This window comes from Trichoderma ghanense, assembly GCF_004382785.1.
Source record: "Trichoderma ghanense strain CCMA-1212 chromosome Unknown scaffold_9, whole genome shotgun sequence".
Classification (NCBI taxonomy): Eukaryota; Fungi; Ascomycota; class Sordariomycetes; order Hypocreales; family Hypocreaceae; genus Trichoderma; species Trichoderma ghanense.
Genome location: NW_027395672.1, coordinates 288,715 through 308,033, shown reverse-complemented (window position 1 = coordinate 308,033; position 19,319 = coordinate 288,715). Strand labels below are relative to the sequence as shown.

The window sequence follows — 19,319 nt, the reverse complement described above, 5'->3', positions numbered from 1 at the left end:
TGACGACTCCGTTTCCTCGAACGAGATATTGGTAATATACGCACTGTCCGGCTTGGTAACGGCGTGCTCGATTTGCGTAGCTGCTATACAAGCGGCCGCGGTGCTGATCCTCATCAGCGGCCCCTTTCGAACCCTCACTGCCTCGTATATACGAAGTACTCGGGGTCTCGCACTCCACGGCAGGGTACGGGGAGATACAGTACCGATAGTACGCACCTGATCGACTCCCCCCAAGACTCCGCGGCGTTGAGGGCAACGGTCAAGATGCATAGACCTACGCTCGGCGATCCGAGGCCAGAGAGGCAGCCCTCGTATTACACCCTCTATCGTCTAGAGGAGAGTGTGCGCCCCTCCACGTGGGTTCTATTGCTGCGAACGGGTGCTTATTGTCTTTTTTCAGCGCGAAAGATGCCAGCCTTTGCAGGACGGCAAGGTTGCCTGTAAGCGATATTTAATTCTAGTCGGTCCGTGGATGTACGATTACCGGACGCCTCGCGGAAGTAGGAGGAGTTGCCGCGTGGGGTGACTTTGGGCTTTACATGGAATCTTGTTCTTCTTCCAAGGGACTTTGGCATCCTGTGACAACTTGGATATCTTACACTAGAAGCTACCCAGAGAACCAGCCGCAGAAGCAAAACAGAATTCTGCATCAGCGTAGCAGTCACGGCATGGTGCCAGTCTGAATGCCCGCCGTCCACAGAAAACAGCCCACCTCCATGCAATCTCCCATCATTCCTGTTTGGGTTTCAAGACCCTGGATCAATACCTAGCGCTATAGCGCCCTTCCAGCGCCTCTCCAGCGAGGCCCCAGGCGGAGCAGCCCCCCGGTTGCCAGGCCCGGTAACTGCCCGACCTCCAGCGCACACGCCGTCGCCAACGCCCAAAGTGGCCGGACCCTCGTCCCTCCAACCATCAGTTTGATCAATGTAAGCCTCCTCCCTCAGAGGCTTGATCGGAACTGAATCTCCCGCTGACGGGCGTCGACGGGTTCCTTTCCGGCTGCTGCAATCCGAATCTGAAGGCGTCCTGATCCCGCCTCTCTGCTGCCTTGCCCGCGAACCTGCTGCGACTCGCATAGCACCCAGAGAGCCGGAACTGCTAACACCAGCAGCGGTTTGCGCAAAACTCCACCCATCTGTCGAGCTGTCCAGTCAGCCTTTCGGAGACAACGGAGGGGAATCTTCACTCAGCCCTGCTGCTCAGCACACACACAGCACTACCCGCCCGTTTGCTGTGCCTGTGCCTGTGCCTGAGCCCGAGCCTGTGCTTGTACCTCTACCCGCGCCTGTTGATGCCGCCCAATGCGACACAGGCCTCCTCCGTCACTCGCTCTCCGACGCTGTCGCGATAACGTTGACCCGTGAGGCTCGTCTCGAGACACCCCTCAGAAGAAAAGGCGTCAGCTGCTGCGCTTCTCCCGTGCCGCTGCCGCCTGCTGTCGCCGACGCTCTCTCGCCCTCGCCCTCGCCCTCGCCCGCACCAGCCTGTGCACAATGTCCTTTCGAAACGACGAAGGCCGCCGGTACGGCCATGTCCCGCCAGTCCAGTATCCCGTCGCTGGCCAGCAGCCCGCAGACCAGCCCGGCATGACCCGCCAGGCGAGCTTCAACTCTGGCGACGACGGCACCTACTACGACGGCCATGCCCAGGACCGCTACGGCGCCGCCTCGTCGCACCGGCCGACTGCCAGCACCGGCGAGGACGACCTCTTCATCTCGAGCCCGGCCAACTACCCGCCCTCCCGGCCAGCGCCTATCTCGTCTGCCAACACTGCCATGGCCGGATACGCCCACCAGTACCAGCAGGAGCAGCCGCCGCCCACGCCCACGCACGCCGTCTACAACCCGCAGACGTTTGCCCAGCCGTCCAACTTCCATCGCTCTCAGTCGACCAACGTGCCGTACCACCACCAGTCCGTGGCGTCGCGATACTCTGCGTCGTCGTCCGGCTCCAACAACGCCTATGGCAGCCCCTCGCCGACAAACTACGCCCCCCAGGCCTACAACCCCGCCGCCTACGCTCCCACGGCGCCGCAGCGTCACACCTCATACCACGGCTACAGCAACAGCCATGATCAGCCTTACGGCGCTGGCGCTGGGCAGCCGTCGCCATCCTTCCCGCCGCAGTCTCCAGGCGTGCCGTATCCCACACACTCGCCGACAAGATCGTCGTCGTACCAGCAGACGATGCCTACCAGTCCATCTTCGTTCGCCATGTCTGGATCCCAGTCGCAGTCCTCGGCGTATGCCTCTCCAGGCTACGGCAGTCAGCATCAGGTGTACGGCTCCAACGGTGGCAGCCCGAGCCCTGCTGCTTACTCCAATTCGCAAACCCCATATCCAACAACCTCCCATATGCCAGCGTACCCCGCCGAACCCGGTGTTTACCATACTCGGTCTACTCGATCAGACTCACAGGGCTCCTCGCTGGCATCGCCGTATATGCCGCCTCTTGGATCTCCCGGGATAACCAGACACCCGACAAACGCCCCTCTACCCAGTCGGCCAATGGCCGATCTGCCCGAGGAAGCAACTCCATGGGACGCCAACGGCCGGCCCCTCCCTCAGCCCCATCACAGTTACCGCGATAACGAGCCCTACGACCAGGAAAGCATCATGCAAGAGATCGAAGCTGAACTGGGGAGGGGAGATGGTCGATCGGAACCTCGCCCACTCCCCTCGCCCATCCCGTCAAATGGCCAGCTAACGCTTGCCCACCGTACATCCGGCAGGGCAGCGCCTCAAGCCATCTATGATGAAGGAGACGACTCCGATGATCTGGAGGGTGCTGCCGGCGTGCTGGCGATGCAGCAAGCCGAACTGGAGGAGAGGCGCTTCAGCGGAAGCACCTTTGTATACAACGATGCGCCCACCATTGCGCACCCGCCGCAGTCCAACCCTCTGCCTCCGCCGCCCGAAGAGCAAGATCAGAGCAGCGACAGTGACTTTGGGGGTTTCATGGACTTGGGGGGTCTCAGCGGTGGTTACGCAGGTCAGCTCACATACGGGAATGAGGTTGGGCATTACGGGGCGTCTTCCTTTGCCCCAGGATCCTCACGGCCTTTACCAACGCCAGGGCAAAGTCGGCCGGCCGAGGTGGACTACGGGGGCACTGGCGGCCTGCAGGCTCCTCGTGCCAAGCGACTCAGCTTTGACGAGGGCGACGAGAGAGTCTCCATTCACTCGCACCGCAGCGGAGCAGAGTCACCGACAAAGGACGATTATGACGACCTCTTCTATCACCCCGGCCTGACGAATCGGCCGCTGCCATCTCTCCCTCCGGCTCCGGGGTCCGACACCAGCTCCATGACGTCTGGGCAGCTCACCGGCCGCACCGCCTATCATACGTATACTAGAAGCACGGACTCGAGAAGTCAGCTCGATAGTCCAGAGACCTTTTACACGGGCGCTACCACCTATTCGCATCAGCCAGAGAGATCAGTGTCGCTGGCGGGGTACAGCCATACGCCGCAAGTGCAAGCACCTGCGAGGTCACGGACTGATGCGGCCGAGGAGCGCAGGAAGTTGGCCAGACAACAGCAGGTGCCGGTAGGACTGCCAATCACCGAATATGAGGCTGGGATGACTCCTCCGGTAGGAGGCTTCGACAGCATCACCCTCCCCTCTGGCGGCAGGAAGAAGAAGTTCATCCCGTCGAAGCTTACACCTGCCGACTTCAGACGATGCCCAGAGCCCTGGGCGCTCAGTGGCATTGAGGCCTGGGTCCGCGAGATGGCCGAAGGAGAGCTCGACCTGAGAGAGAAGATTGTTGAGGAAGCACTCACCATCATGTTCACGTTCAAAGTCCCGACTATGAACGTCGCTGATGCCGAAGCCCTCAGCTCCACTGTGCTCGCTTACATGCTTCGTTACGGCGTCCTTCTGCCCGACGAAGAATGGGTCAAGCTTGGTTCTGGTCACATCTCGGGAGTTTTGTGGCAGTTGACCGGGTCAGGATGCTATGCGCCCAAGTTGCATGAGACGGAGATCCACGGGCGTTGCTATTCCACCCATTGCATGCGCACCCTCAAGAAGGTGGACCTTGAGGGCTTGACCGAGAAGCCGGCAGACGACTGGCACGTCTTTTACAAGCTGACCAAGGAAGACATCGAATCCCGGCCAAAGAAGGAGGTGGAGCGCCAGAACATCCTGCACGAAATCGTCACCGGCGAGGAGACCTACATCAAGCAGCTGGACATCTTCCGCACGCTGTACCGAGACGACCTGCGCACAAGGGAGCCGCCCATTATCCGCCCTGACAAGCGTGACAAGTTCCTCACTGCGGTCTTTGGAAAGCTTGATACAGTTTTGCGCATCAACAAAGACCATCTCCTGGCGCAGCTCAAGTATCGCCAGCAGGAGCAGGGCCCATGGATCGTCGGCTTCAGCGACATCTTCCGCGAGTGGATTCGAAAGGCCAAAAACGACTACATTGAGTATGCGACCGCCTATCCCCGGGCAGCGTACATGATTCGCAAAGAAGCTAGTCGGAACATTCTGTTCAAGCAATTTTTGGAGGACAAGCAGAAGCACAAGTCGTCTCTGAAGCAGGATTGGACCCATTTCCTCATCACTCCGCTGCAGCGTCTCCAGCGATATATCCTCTTGCTGGAAACGGTGGAGCGCAAGATGCCGGGAGAAAGCGAGGAGATGACAAATCTCAAGAAAGCCATTGAGGAAATCCGGGTGGTCACCCTGGAATGCGACGCCAAGGTTGCCGAAACCAACAAGCGGGTGGAAATGATGGAGCTCGACCGAATGCTCATTCTGCGGCCGGGCTTCCAATCTGTGCTGAATCTTGACCATCTCGGCAGGACCCTGATCATCCAGGGCGATCTGCAGAGACTGAGCTCAAGCGGCATCAAATGGGTCGACACGCATGCCCTGTTGTTTGACCACTATCTGATTTTGGCAAAGATGGTCCTCGCAAGAGACGGCAGCGGAGAAAAGAAGTACGATGTCTCTAGAGAGGTAAGTATCAGTCTCATCTACACCACAACTCCCATACGCGAATACTAACCGTAGCAGCCCATTCCGATGCCCCTCTTGTTTCTGGAGAGTATGAACGACGAACCGGTCATCAAGCAGAAGGGCATCACGGCTCCGTTGGCCAGGACAACGGCCGTTGGGCCGGCAGCCGGATCGACGACGCAGCTCAGCAAAGTGGCCACCAATAGCACCGCTCGGCCAGGCCTGGAGCACACAGCGACGAATTCCACGACTGGCTCGGCGACGACGCTCACACCGACCCCGTCCAGCGACGTTGAAGGCAAGATACTTTATCCCTTCAAGATTAAGCATCTGGGCTATGAGGTGTACACGCTGTATGCGTCATCCGCCCGAGACCGAGCAGAGTGGTGCTCAAAGATTGTGGAGGCCAAGACGATGCACGCCAAGGCCCTCTTCTCCCAGAACGCGGAGCCCTTTAGGCTTCGTGTCCTTGCCGACGCTGCCTTCCACTACGACATCAGCTCTCCTCATGCTAGGTCTGCTGGTGTGCCTGTCAAGGGGACACCGCTTGACCGAGCCATCCAGGAACTGGAAGACGTTCTCGGCTCTGCACAGGGCGTAGCCCCCGTGTGCCGTGCCCAGGTGAACTGCGCCACGGCCTTCTCAGCATTTGGCAAGGCTGTCATTGCGATTGGAACCGACTATGGCATTTACATTGCCGATCCTTCCAATCCACGCGGCTGGACGCGAGTAAGTAGAACCCGATCATCACCCGGATATTCAAAGCTGACATGTTGTAATCTAGACGGTTCAGATCGCCAGGGTTACGCAAATCGCGGTTCTGGAAGAGTTCAACGTGTGCGTTGTTATTGCTGACAAGTCGCTGATCTCGTATCCGTTGGACGTGATAGCCCCTGTTTCCGAGTACGCCCCGCCGGTCAATGACAACCCTAGAAGGGCTCCCCAGAGGCTGGCCAAGGATGTCACATACTTTGCCACGGCAAGGATGAAGGACAGGACGCTACTGTTCCACAAGCGAAAGGAAGGGTTGAACACCATGTTCAAGGTCCTCGAGCCCATCCTGCAGAAGTCCTCGGAGAAGAAGACGCGGTTGTTCGGCAGAGGCAAGGGCGCCTCTGGAAGCACCGAGACGTTCCGCGACTTTGACGAGTTCTTCTTCCCTACGGAGTGCTTCTCCTTGAGTCTGTTCCAGACCTATGTCGCGGTCTCCACAGCCAAGGGTATCGAAATGTTGACGCTCGACAAGAAGCAGCCCATTTCCATTCCGGATCTCAAGCCGCCGGCAATTGCCAATATCGCCGATCGCATCCGACAGCAACATCCCCTGGGCATGTTCCGACTGAACGAGAACGAGTTCATCCTCACGTACGAGGACTGCGCTGTGTATGTCGACAAGCATGGTGAGGTCAGCAGGACTCTCATCATGGAATACACGGGCAAGCACAAGAAGGCCAAGGGTGCTACCATGTACGGACAGTACCTCATCCTGTACAATGAGGACTATGTCGAAGTCCGGAATGCAGACAACGGGCGACTACGACAGATCATTGCTGGACGGGACGTGCGGATCATTGACTTTGGGGTGCGAGGACCGACGGGAGACAACGCGGCTCAGGCGGCACAAGTGTATGGGCACAACGGTGGCCTGTCGACTGCTGGTGACATTTCTAAGGGGACCGTCAAGATTGCCATGTCACACCCGGAGCTGCCAGGAAGACAAATCATCCTGGAGATGCTTCTCAACGACGGGCATACCGACTGATTGAGCCGGCAAGATGCGATTGACGGGCTCTGACGGTGGAACGTTGATTTGGACGCTTATATGTTGCACACACTTCTTCCTTTTTTTCTTCTCTTCTCTTCTTTTCTTTTCGTTTCAAGTGTGTGCTCCCGAATTTTTTGAGCAGTAGATTCATGATACCTCTCATCTTCGTTCTCTTTCCCCCTTTTTCTTGCATGGCGCTGTGGGAAGACGTCTTTTTTTCACGTTTTGAATTTGTGGGGGAGAGGCATGTTCACGAGGCAAGAACAGGTCGTTTTGAATGGCCAGATCTCCCTGTCATGATCTGTTCTTTGATGAAATTGTCTAGTAGAAGATTGTGTTATTTCAAGTCATGGTACTTCTCTGTGCAATGTGCCTTATACCACGATACACTATTGGAAATTAAGCGGCAGTTTGATGTGCGTTTTTGCTTTACTGCGTGGCATTGATTGTGATTTTGCCGTGTATTGTCTTCTTTGAACTTGCATGTTTGATATGGTAGTATCTAGAGATCAGGGGATGACTTGCTGATCCTGACGAAGAGGGTACATGATGGTGCTTTTTGCTTTGGATAAAGGTAGCAATAGATCAGGTACGTGCCATTGCTTTGCGTGAGCATTCGATGTAGAGAGAACGAGATGCGCGTCATACATATGAGAAATTCTGAGTTGACAATAGTTTTAAGCTCCCGTGAGACGCGCAGGAAGATTCCTCGCTCTAAGCAACAGAGATATCTGCGCATATCTGCCCCCCTCTGGCTCGCTTTTCCCCTCGTCCTTCTTCTTCGTAAGCACTTTTGTTTCTAATCTTGACTCAAGGGTAAATCATAAAGGTTGTCTCATCAAGCCGGTTAGATTCCATGATACGGCGAAATGATGTATTAGGTATATCATGCGTTCCCCCCCGAAGCACAAGTCGTCTCTGAAGCAGGATTGNTTCACTCTCTAAGCCTTGACCTCAACAGGAGCCTCCTCATCCTTCTTCGACATGTTGTGCATGCCAATGCGAGTAATCTGCGTGATTCCGACCAGGGCGAGGAAGAAGTTGACAGCGGCCAGCCTAAGTCACCACGTCAGCTCCGTCTTACATCCATCCGTTCCAATCCCGAAGGGATAGAGAGCGTTTTTTTTTTTTTTTTCTCCTTTTTCTGTTTCGGCGAGAGGTGGTTTGAATTGGGTGGTCGAGGAAAAGCTTACAGGTAGTTCTTGGGCCTGATAACAAAGCACCACCGCGTCCAGATGATGCCCGTGCAAGTCAACGAAAAGTTCTGCGCAAAGGACAACTTCTCCGCAGGACGAGCGAGGTCCGAAATGCCCGCCAAGACGAGAGCCCACTGCGAATTCCCCCAAAGGAAAGCGTCAAGTCAGTCCAAAACCGCTCAACAACGCCTCTTGATTCCACCTTGTCCATCTAGGATACGCACCTTCATGACGGGAGCCCAGAAATGCACCGTCTTGATGCCCACCTCGCTCTCCCACGCCTTCTTGAACCAGCTCTGGCTCTGCTGCTCCGAGGACGAAGCCGTGCTCTGCCATCGCTTGCCCTGCTGGCGGAACTGCTGGCGGAAGAAGGACTGCTGCGTCTGGCTGCTGAAGAAGGACGAGGACGAGGAGCCCGTCGTCTGGCGGAAGACGGGCCGGGCGGCGCGCAAGATGTTGCTCGTTGGGGCCATGGCCTGCGAAGCGAGATGGGTCAGCCTCGTGTTGTCTCTCTATACACGAAAGTTGATAATGATGCTCTTTTTGGCGGTCCTGTTTCGCGTGGATTCGGGATCGACCGGGAAAAACACGTACTCGTGGGAGGGGAAGCGACTCACTGTGAGTATTGGGGGAGAGAAAGAAAAAGGCGCCGGCGGACAATGAACAAGAGATCCTGGCCTCTGGCCCTTCTGCGTCAACAAGACGGAACTTGTAGGTATGAATCAAAGCAAGATAAGCAGAGGAGCCAAAGCAAGCCTCCGAATGGGCTTAATGCGCGCGGGCCCCCCCGATTGGCGCCGGGATTCACCCGTGTTCGTTAATCTTCGCAAGCGACAGCGACACCGGACTTTACTTTATGCATCCGACCACATTAGCTGTATAGTCGCTTAGCTCCTGCACAAAACATGCTGCATAAATTGCCTTACTAATTATGCACATATGCATAACTTTCTGCTCCACCAAAAACAACGACAAACGGCTCTCTCGAGATGCACGATGCTGTCTAGCTCCAAACGAACCTCAACCGCCCATCCAGAGCACCTCTCTTCCCCCCTTCGCCTCCCGCAAGCCTTACCTCTCGCCCCAATTGCAACTCCTCGATAAAAAGCTACCAAAAAATGTCCGCCAAGTTCGCCTTCGCCAAGTCCCTCAAGGAGGTCCGCTTCCTCTTCTGCCAGACCTCCGAGCAGAGCGCCGCCGTCCGGTACGCAAAAGAGCCCTCTTCCCTACAAACCCACGACAGTCGCATATACAACTCGCTAGACCCTCCCCTCGTCATACACAAAAACACCCAATTACCGCCAATTCAACAAAGCCCACAGCCATCCCAAGCTCCCGATCCCAGAAGCGCATTCAAGCAACCTCCCATAGTGGGGAACCACCTCGAACCAAAAACCAGTTCCTCCATTCTACATATAAGCCATACGAACAAAGAAACTAACAAGAAGAGCTTCGTCTAGATCATTCCTCACAAAACAATACCCCGCCATCAAGAAAGCCAACCCAGACACCCCGATCCTCCTCCGCGAAGCCGCAGGCACCCTCCCTAAAGTCTACGCTCGATTCGGTACGCCTTTCCCACAAGCCCCTTCGCCCGTGACATTGAGAGCAAAACAATGCGATCAGAAGAACAAGAAAGAGGAAAGGAAAGAGGGGAAGAACTGAGGATCGTTGGATCAAAACGCTAACTTCAGAATGCGACATAGAATTCGGCAACGAAAAGGCACAGTCCCTCGAGGGCCTGACAGACAAGCAGATTGAGGATACCGTTTCAGGGCTGGTGAACAAGGCGTAAATTGGGTGTGACGATAATGTATATACAAAAAGGAAGAGAGAGATACAGGGCTCTGTCGGCAGTGGTTCGACTTCGCTTGAATGAAGGGGTTGTTGCCAAAGGATATCTAATGGCGCATATGAATTATGCGCTTTGGTGTATGAGTCCGGACGCATAGACGAGAACCACATATATATCTTACATGCGTTAGACAAACAAGTGTCAATGTATCGACATGAACCTTATGGTACTACAAACGACAGCACGCGATACCAAATCATGAGTCAACCAAGAACAAACTGACCAAAAATGAACTCGATTTCCTACATATATAACTAAGAATGGCCTCCATTTCCCTCCATACAGATTATCATTATTCCTAAAGAGGTATCCACGCCAAAAAGAAAGAAAGAACAGCGAAAACCAGATGTTAGTCGTCTAGAAATGCCCCAAGCATCTCCCTCGAGAGATGCATATCCTTACTGCAGAGTAGCAGATCTCGCCCTGGACGCGGGCAATGCAGGCCAGTCTGCAGCTTCAAAGTTGGCTTGCGTCTTTCCATCCTCCCTTTTTGGAGAAGCGGAGCTCGACTTGACCGGCTTCTTGTTTCCGCGCTCATCCCTAGGCCTATCGTTGGATCCCTCGCGCCGTCTTCCAGGAGGGTTGTTCTCCTGCTGCTTATTTGAAACCTCAGAGTGGTCGTCGACTCCCGTGAAACCTCGGTTCAGTCGTTCTCTGAGTTGGGGTGCTTTTGTTGGCGAGCTGTGTGCCGCCGCTGGTCTCTGCATGATGTTGACCTTGGAGGGCGACTGAGGCTTATCGTGGGAGCCCTCTCGTGGTCCTGCCCGAGACGAGGTTGCTCCTGAAGAGACGGAAGAGGCTTGCGTGCCCAGTTCTGCGGCGCCGCCCTTGCGCGGGGATTCGAATGATGTTGCCAGTGGATTCAAGCGACTCTTACTGGAGGAATTCGATGCCTCTGCCTTGATTGTAGATTTGATTGTGCTTGCACCCTCGCTCTCAGCAGTCGTGGGCATCTGGCCGCCAGTTGCGTGTCCGGACGGAGACAGCAGGGACCTGCCGCTTGTCGATGGTTCAAAAGTCCTGGAGTTGATTGAAGGGTATTTGTTCTTGCGCTTCTTCGAAACCTTCAAAGAGCCTCCCGCATTCTGCCTGAAGTCTAGTCGACCACGCGGTAGGGTATCATAGTGATAGTGACCCCTGAGGCTCGCCGTTCCCTGTTCCCTAGGGTCCTTGGGTGGCTCGAATGAGGACTCGCCAAGTCTCTCTGTTACAGATGCGGGACGGGCAAGAATTTCAGAAGCGGCGATGGTCGGCGTGACGTTGTCGTGCTCGACTTCGGGTTTCCCCTCCAGAGGTGTGGTGTTGGTGTCCAAGTCGGACGGGGGCCGCCCCTGGCTGTCATTCCCCTTTTGCAACACATTCAGAGGTGCAGGTGTAAGGCGCTTCTTGGACTTTTTGTTCTTGTTCCACTTTGCTTTGGCCTTGCTTTGCTGGTTCGCCGCGGCGTTGGCAGCACAGAGCGGCCCCATCCCTGGGCCAATGCCTGCGTCCTCCACCAACTCTGACGCCCATGATGATGACGCGGGTGACTGCAGCGGGGGATCGAAGGCATCCTCACCATTCGTCCCTTCAGCATTTTGTGATTCCGGTGCAAAGTCCTTGGATGAGATTGGCCTCTGTTCGGATCTGGAGCACTCATCGTTCACAGGGCCCCGAACTTTCTCTTCATCCGAGCCCTCAGGTCCTTCCCAAGAAAGTCTTGATTCTTGGTGACTTGCTGTCGAGCTCTCCATGAGGTCAATATGCGCTTTCTCCCCGGTAGAAGATGTAAAATCTCCCTTGTTCTCCATCTCCTCAGGCGCAGGAGCCCGTGGCGTAGTGGGTTGGCTGGAGCCGGCTTTCGACCCTGGTCTTTTGGATTTCCGTGGATCCAATGGCATTGGAATCCTATTCCAGGCCTGCTTGCGTTGTCTTATTTCTTCTTCTGTGAAAATACTAGAGGCGCGCATATGGTTGCCCATGTTGGCAGGCTCAGGGCGATTCTGTGAGGATTTGGGCACAGTTGCTGGCAAATCTACTACCGCATTCGGAGCAGCAGCGTGTGCCTCAGTCAAGCTGCTCTTCACTGACTCGCTACGCTTTCCACTTCTTGTATTTCCTTGCGCATCAGTATTGTTGATGTGGGCGTTCAAGTGCGGGCCGTCTGTCTTCTCAGGCGTTGGCTTCTCTGGTACCCGTCTCTCCTGGCTCTTTGAAATCGGACTGCTATTGCCTACATCTGGATGAGGAGCTACGAATGGTTCCGATGTGGGTATTTGTTCCGCGGTGGTAGGACTTGGCTTGAGAGGACTTTGAGTAACTGGAGTCTTCCTCGGGGAAGAGCAGCCATCATCTTCACTGGGTGGGATCGTGCTGATGCAAGCAGTGGCCTCTTGGCCAACAGTATCGTCCGATGGCGAGTTTGACTGCGCAGCAACGTCCTTCTTGTCTTTCTTCTTGATTTGCACGGGCGATTTGGTCCGAGGAGAAGCCTGGTCGGGTTTGGGTTGGTTCTTGTGCTTAGGTCTGGAGGGACTCTCGTTCTTCCTAGAAGTCGCCTGGTCATGAGTGACAGTGGAGTCCGAGGCCTGATTTGGCTGGTCGTTATGTGGTGAGACGCTTGTGGCCTCAATATCCTGCACCGAAGCCTCCTGAATCACACTCTCACCCGATACAGTGGTTTGAGGCAGGGCTTCGGCACTCTTGGGACTTGATGAAGTGGCAGGTTGACCTCTTCCTGGTGAATGAGTAGGCGACGGTGCTAACGAGGGACCAGGAGCTGCTGTCTGTCCATGGCCAAGAGTCGTGCTTGACGGGGCTTTTCCAACCCACCCAGGCTGCTGGTGCGCAGTTGGCACCGGTGGCAGCGGCCTCGCTTGCGGATATGGCAGGTTTTTCATCCACTTTGACCGATGAACTGGCCGAATGAGTAACCTGATGTTCTTCTCCGGGATCAGGCCTCCGCCAAACGCGAGGGCGAGCGATACCGATGACTCCGTCACGAATCTGCTAAAGGTCAGTAAAGTTCAGCTGTGGTTGCAATAGAGAACAACATCGTACCTCACGATAAACGCATCTCTATGGAGTGACGCGGCTGGGCACACTTCCTCCACTTGGCCAAATTTACCACTCAACCCGAACTTGAGAAACGCTTGAATCTCCATCCTCTGCAAACGAGCGTCATGGGTGACGCTAACATAGACACTCCTGTTGCGTTCGGCACAGCCACTGCACGTGCAATGGACGTAGTCCATATAATTTGAGCCCACGGGATTGCGACACCAGGAGCTCTGTCGAGCGTCGTCCTGCTGAGCACCCCGTCGCCACGATTTGTTCGGATAGGTCTCGTGCGGCGTAACGTGATGTTCGGCTTGGGCTTGCTGGCCCGGATTATAACCATGGGTTTTCTGGCCCTGTGATCCCCGACGTTGCCCTGCTTTGTGATGCATTCGGCTGTTGGCGTTGTACCCAGTTTGCGACGAGGCGGTTGATGAGCCATGGTAAGGTTCAGGCTGAGTCGCTTGGAGAGGTCGGATATTTTCATCCGTGCTGCTGACAGGCGGATTGCGCAACTTGACAGATGGTACAACACCCGAGTGCGTTACATTAGCGAACTGCTGGTGAGGTGCAAACTGAGAGGCCCCCGAAAACTCTCTGTAGGGAGCAGAGTGCGGGAGCTGCTTGTTTGCAGCAGAGTAGAGGTGCTCTCTTTGATGCGGGAACCCGGTTGTCGATGCAAGGTGCGTTGGGGTGAAGTCCTTCTCTGGCTGCATATAGAAAGGAGTTGGCTCCGTTGACGATTTGAAAGGAAGTCCGGCGTTCGGCCTGATGTAGCCATTGGGGAAATTGTCGGCATAATATCTTGCATCTTGCGTCGATCTGCGATGCCTCTGGGAGGAGTGGAATGGCTTCATGGCTGCATTATCATGCATAGGCCCATCTGAGCCCTGAGTTTGCCAATGCTCAAGTCTCGCTGACTCATACGGGGGGAAATGGTTGTCACCTCCTGAATAGATTCTGCCTTCGGGTTGTCGAGCTGTTGCTGAGTACTAGTCAGGTCGCTCAATGGGTCGAGGTTGGTAGAAGTGGTTGTGAGCAGATGGCAACATTGTCCTCTCGTCGTATGGCTTGTTCATGCCTTTGAAACCTTGCTCGGTATGCTCCAAGTTGGCAACATCTCTCGTGAGCTTGTCGATCATCGTCTCTGGGCCGGAATTCTTTGCAGATGAGGAGCCTGGAGAGGATTTGCCACGGTTTGATTGACATGCTGATTCAGAACTCCGTCTAACTTCGGCATCGACCGCAAGCCCAGTGCCAGGAGCCAGCAAGGTCCCGTTGCGTCTTGGTTGCATATTGGAGCCAGCCACGGGAGACGATGTCTCTGGCATCGATGCAGTTCTCCGGGGATCGTTCTGGCTCTGGATCTCGCTAGCCTTCCTCTGGTCGGCTTTCTCGACGGGCGTTTGCAGTTGCTTTGGCATATTGCTACCATTGGCGATGACGACGCCAGTCTTGCCAGCTTCAGCTGGTCGGAAGGCCGCAGCGCCTATGGCAGACTTCTGCAAAGCTTGAAGAGCCTCAGTGGGCCTACTAGGTGGCTCAGGGAGCGGCAATGATTGTTGTGCAAGATAGTAGTGCTTCCCATTTTCCACGATGCAGGGAGCTGGCCCGTTCAGCGACGATGATCCGCGGTGAGGCTCAGCCACGGGAGGAGACGGCAACCCATTGTTATCGAAAACTCGCTGACCAGCTGAAATAGAAGGGTTAGCTTCTGTAGTCACAGATGATCATCACGAAGGGACTTACTAAGCCAGTTCTCAATGCTGTTTGTGCCACATGCTGTAACCAACTCCGCAGGCTCTTCGACTTGCCCTGCTTGCCTGCTAGAAAGGAGAAAGGTGCGACGGCTCTTCAACGCGCTCGCTATTAGGGGCAGCACGTCATCCTGTATCAAGCCTAGGGACTCATGGTCTTGGTCGTCAAGAATGCGGAAGATGGGACCGTGAGACTCCACCCAACGGATCAGTTTCTCCTTGTTCTCCTCTCTCTTCAGCCAGTCATCCGCCCAATGCCCGATATGAGCAGCGATTTCCCGGCTCACATCCACAGCTATAATCTTGTTCTCATCCCAGATCGTATTGATGACATTCCACAGATTCATGCAGCCGTTGTGATAGAGATCGTGAGCATCAAAATATGTCCACAAGTCGTCCCAGCAGTGAGGCTGCTGCATGTCCTTGAGCTCATTCCAGTACAGCTTGCGGAGCGAATTGCAAATGGTCTGGATTTCGTCCTTCGACCATAGATGGATTCGGCGCTGGGGCAGAATGTGATCCAGCTTTCGGAATGGTCGAGTGCCATTAGAGGTCGAGATGAAGGCCCTGGCCTTCGGGGGCACGGTGGTATAGAATCCCACAGGAAGGTGGTCCTCCAGATAGGTCTGAGCAACTCCCTGAGAGTGCACGCCATGCATCATCTTGTAGGTGACGGGGATTCCATACGGATAATACTTTGAGAATGCTGCGCGAACTCCATGCGGGAAGTTCTCGCCATGGACTTTGGGGAAGTCGGCGGCATAGACAACTGGATGCGGAGCCGGCTGCAGATTCATTCTGATGGAATCGGCCATGACGGAGTGCTCTTCAATCCCAGAGTCAGTAAGCAAGAACTTCGAGGTGGCCCTTGGAGATGGCCTAGCCACTATCCAAAGCGATAGAAGGTAAAGGAGTGTTGGTTAGAGCGAGGGGACGCGAGCATCAAAGTCTGCCGGCACGCAAGGGATTGTCCAGACGAAGCACGCCAAGAATGTAATCCAAAAAAGACGCGGCAGCAGAGTTTGTGTGACCGTGAGAGAGATGGACGAGTGAATGGATATGTGAAGGGGAAAGGGTAAATAAACAGTCAAGGTGATGATGAAGCTACATACCTCAGGTGCAGGTTGGACTTTTCTCGAGGAAGGTGCCACCAGGTTGACGGGGAGCTTTCTCGCTTAATGCCAACCCAAATTAGGTCAATCAGTGCTGAAGAGAGGTAGAAAGAGAAACACCAAGAGTCTGATAAGCTTTGGGAGCAGTAAAGGTACTCTGTTGGCGTATCCAACGATCGTTGTCACGGGCAGTGGATAACAAAGCCTGATGAGGGTGAAGTTGCTGCAGTTGAAAGAAAAGAGGAAGAGAGGGAGGAGAGACGGAAGATTTCTTTTATCTCAGGTGAATTGTGCCAGGGTTCTCATCCGACCTATCAGGGCCAAGAGAAGAAGTGAGGGCAAAGTGAACCGGGCTGGCAGGGTATAACGTGAAGTTGACAACCGGTGACAGCTGGCGGCGACAGAGTTTCGTCGCCCAAGAAACCCACCTCCCTAGGTAGTAACGGTGCCATCCCCTTGGAGTACCTTGACGCGGCTCTGATAGTACTGATGAGTCTTCTTTTCCGGACCGACACCTACATGTGACGAGCTGGCGAGCTGCGTCGATGCCAACGGAACGAAACAAGTATTTCACGAACCTAGAGCCCTCAAGAGTATCAGCGAGGGGAATATGCTTCACCTAGAGGCAGTATCCTTACAGAACTGAGAAAGTGTGTGGTATCTGAGCGTTAAGCCTCGTTCAAGCACCGATATCCGAGCAAACGTAAAGAGCAATCCTGTTTTATTCTCCCCTCACCACCGTCTATAATGCCCAAATGCCCATGGTAAAGAGTGGGGTATACACAAAAGTTACAGTATCAAAAGCTGCTCATACACAATCTACTGCGGCGCTCTATTTCTGAGCCTTCAAGATCTTCAAAATCTCAGACTCGTTGTCTCCCGCAACCGCCTTGCCGTTACTCCAGTCAACCGTCTGCTGAGGCATTAGTCACTATTCCCTTGATATACGACGTCCCTCCCACACCATCCAATGAACTCACCAATGGCCGCAAAAAGTTGTCCTTGTTCTCCTTAAACTTCTTCAGCGCATCCTTGTCGTCCCTCGCGCCCTTGACAATCTGAGAAGCGCCGCTCTGGCCGACGTACTCCAGGATCGTCTGCACCTGGTCGACGGTAGGGGGGTCCTCGGTAATGTTCAGCTCAAACGGGTCGCGGCGAGCAGGGGCGTCCTCGGCGGCACTCGTCTGGGCGCTTGCGGAGGCCTGCTTCAGCAGGTTGGCGACTCGGACAGAGGCCGGCGAGCTGGCCTTGTGGAAGAGGGTGATGATGTCGAGCGTCTTGCGCTGTACGCGGGCCATCGTCAGTAACAATTCGCTATGAATGCCGACAAGCAGCGTGACCTACGAAGAACATGCTGGGCAGCTTTTTTTTTTTTGTAGAGGATTACTGCAGGATCTGAAGCTGTAAGCGACGAGTCTTGTTGTGGTGTCTTGTAGGGGAGGTTGTGGAATGACGTTACTTTCGTTCAGAACTTATCGCGCGCATTAGCACAGAAGGCAGCAGCTTGGGTGGCCCGTGCGGGACCTCCCAAGAGGTACCGGAATACACGGCATCAGCTCGCACCAGTTCGCAGTTCCAAGTCTTCAACGGCAATCAAATTGCAACTTTCAATCATGACAAGGATTCAATTGTTCTGGGAAATTGACCTTGCAGCAAATTTCATGCAAGTCTCGTCCAGCTTCAATAACGTCTCTACTCATACAGAGTCTACCCGTTGACTCAATCAAGGTCCATTTCCCTCCCATCCCAAGGGACAAGCCAAAACGCCATCAACATCTGCAATCATGCGCAGTGAACAATCCATACCGTAATACCATGCAGGCCAAACCAGATATACCAGCTCTGTCAAGATCCCACTCACTCCATCTTTGATAAAGCACGTAATCGCTTCTTCACCAGCCAACCTCTCAGCGGATTCACGGCCGTAAGACTGGAATCAGTCAGACCTCCTAACCGCCACCAAGAAGATGTGGAGCTTTAAGCCTGCTTCTTAAACTTCTTCCGAATATCCTCCTCGGAGAACTTGCGCGTCAAACGCTTCAAAAGCTCAACTCGTCCCTCCATGGTGAGATCCGCCTGCGCTCCAAGCGGCACCATGCACTTGGCGAGATGCTCGTAATCCTTGGCCAGCAGTCGAAAGGTGATCATGAGGAAGTCAATGTTGTGAAACAAGATTGCTCCCTCTTTGCCGTACGTTTTCCGCTGCTCCAAGAAAGAGACGGGATGCTCGCGCCAATGCCTGAGCGGGTTCAGATGGTGGGAGGTGTGATAGCCATCATTGAAGCAGAATCGATTGCTCTGCAGGCTAAGGTTAGCTTCTATCCAGCAGTCATGGCAAGCAAGTATGTCAGTTATATAGGTGTGTACTCACGGCAACATCTACCAAGGTGATGCTTGATCGATAGTCCGAGTCTGGTTCATCGGGATCAACCAAAGCATGCTGACCCCAGTTGCCCGCCATCAATCCCAGTCGAAGCAGCAGAAAAGGGATGATGTACACGAAAATGGTCGCTTTCCTGTTCACAAAGGTCGCCATGGCGTAGTAGAAGAAGTAGGTTCCAAACTCCCATCCTGCCGCACGCAGAGCCAGCCCCCAACGTCCCTTTCGGAAAAAGTACAGCGGGAGATCCAGCCAGACGAGGCAGAAGAAGCGTCCCACATAGTGCAGAAAGTGCAGGATGTCGTCTCGCTGGTAGCGGATCGTGGAGGACAAGTCGTCCGGGCCGTTGCCCTCGATGTGGTGATGCTTGACGTGGTGGTAAAAGTACGAGTTCCACGTGTGTCCCATCAACGGATCCGTGATGTATGGGAACAGCTTGTCAAAAACAGAGTACTTCTTTGACAGGATCCCCCGCTGGTGGATGTGCTGGTGCATCATGAGAGTGTAGGTGCCGACATAGTACACTTGCATGACGGCATGGAGAATTCCGTGGACGAGATTGAAGTTCCGGAACAGCAGAATCGCACTTGGCACTGAAGTTGTGAAATACAGTATCAGATGTACAATCATCACCACGTCCGTCTCGTGCCGGGCTGTTTTCCGGGCCCAGCTGATGAAGGGCTGCAGCACAAGGTTATTGACCGACTTGGGAAGACGGCTAGGGAGGTCGTCGATGGACACAACTATGGTAGGCTCAAAGTGAGCATCTCCGGGGGTTCTCATGGACTTGAGGAGGGCGATGTCCTTGGCAGCAGCGTCAACCGCCGGTTCCCCCTGGCGCGACTCATCATCAGTCTCTGCCGAGACGTCGTGCCAATCTCCGTCGACTTTGGCATCACCAGCTTGTTGCGGCTCTGAACGGCCATCTCGTCTCCTGGCAATGTCGTCCTCGAGCGTTTTCAGCACAATGTAGTCTGCGCGGGTCAGGCCGCGGTCGTAGACCAGGGCGCTCGTCATGGTGAGGTGATAACGCCGCTTACATGTACCAGCTCGAAAGCATCAACGCAGAACAGACGCTTCCTTGGACCGGCGCAGCCACTGCCGTTATAAACAAATCGAACCATGGCGAGAAAAGTCAAATCCCCCCTAATAATTATGGCTCAACCGCTTGCTTCGGACCTGCCCTGCCAGCGCATCCACCTGCGAGATTGCATGGGGGCTCCGCATTTTGGGATGGACGAAGTCTCC

At 54.7% G+C, this 19,319-nt stretch overlaps 6 protein-coding genes across 6 annotated transcripts; 2 read left to right on the top strand and 4 right to left on the bottom strand.

The window, feature by feature from the left end:
* Positions 1–1,493: 1,493 nt before the first annotated feature.
* On the top strand, positions 1,494–6,732 carry CCMA1212_007184 (Rho1 guanine nucleotide exchange factor 3; the record flags this gene model as incomplete). Its single annotated transcript, XM_073704358.1, has 3 exons — positions 1,494–4,970; positions 5,028–5,699; positions 5,755–6,732. The coding sequence occupies 3 exons, from the start codon at positions 1,494–1,496 to the stop codon at positions 6,730–6,732; spliced, it is 5,127 nt and encodes a 1,708-aa protein (XP_073557203.1).
* Positions 6,733–7,676: 944 nt separating this feature from the next.
* Positions 7,677–8,404, bottom strand: CCMA1212_007183 (Mitochondrial pyruvate carrier 3; the record flags this gene model as incomplete). Its single annotated transcript, XM_073704357.1, has 3 exons — positions 7,677–7,791; positions 7,929–8,065; positions 8,156–8,404. The coding sequence occupies 3 exons, from the start codon at positions 8,402–8,404 to the stop codon at positions 7,677–7,679; spliced, it is 501 nt and encodes a 166-aa protein (XP_073557210.1).
* A 523-nt stretch (positions 8,405–8,927) lies between these two features.
* Positions 8,928–9,726, top strand: CCMA1212_007182 (uncharacterized protein; the record flags this gene model as incomplete). Its single annotated transcript, XM_073704356.1, has 4 exons — positions 8,928–8,932; positions 9,040–9,135; positions 9,392–9,498; positions 9,638–9,726. 4 exons carry the CDS (start codon positions 8,928–8,930, stop codon positions 9,724–9,726), a joined length of 297 nt encoding a protein of 98 aa, XP_073557209.1.
* A 458-nt stretch (positions 9,727–10,184) lies between these two features.
* On the bottom strand, positions 10,185–15,405 carry CCMA1212_007181 (uncharacterized protein; the record flags this gene model as incomplete). The annotated part of the gene is given in 5 exon segments (XM_073704355.1): positions 10,185–12,771; positions 12,826–13,738; positions 13,750–13,814; positions 14,357–14,363; positions 14,572–15,405. 5 exon segments carry the CDS (start codon positions 15,392–15,394, stop codon positions 10,185–10,187), a joined length of 4,395 nt encoding a protein of 1,464 aa, XP_073557208.1. The 5' UTR covers positions 15,395–15,405.
* Positions 15,406–16,523: 1,118 nt separating this feature from the next.
* CCMA1212_007180 (uncharacterized protein) lies at positions 16,524–16,989 on the bottom strand (the record flags this gene model as incomplete). The annotated part of the gene is made up of 2 exons (XM_073704354.1): positions 16,524–16,604; positions 16,672–16,989. 2 exons carry the CDS (start codon positions 16,987–16,989, stop codon positions 16,524–16,526), a joined length of 399 nt encoding a protein of 132 aa, XP_073557207.1.
* Positions 16,990–17,668: 679 nt separating this feature from the next.
* On the bottom strand, positions 17,669–19,188 carry CCMA1212_007179 (uncharacterized protein; the record flags this gene model as incomplete). Its single annotated transcript, XM_073704353.1, has 2 exons — positions 18,063–19,188; positions 17,669–17,989 (listed from the first exon to the last, which is right to left on the bottom strand). The coding sequence occupies exons 1-2, from the start codon at positions 19,086–19,088 to the stop codon at positions 17,669–17,671; spliced, it is 1,347 nt and encodes a 448-aa protein (XP_073556926.1). The 5' UTR covers positions 19,089–19,188.
* Positions 19,189–19,319: the final 131 nt, after the last annotated feature.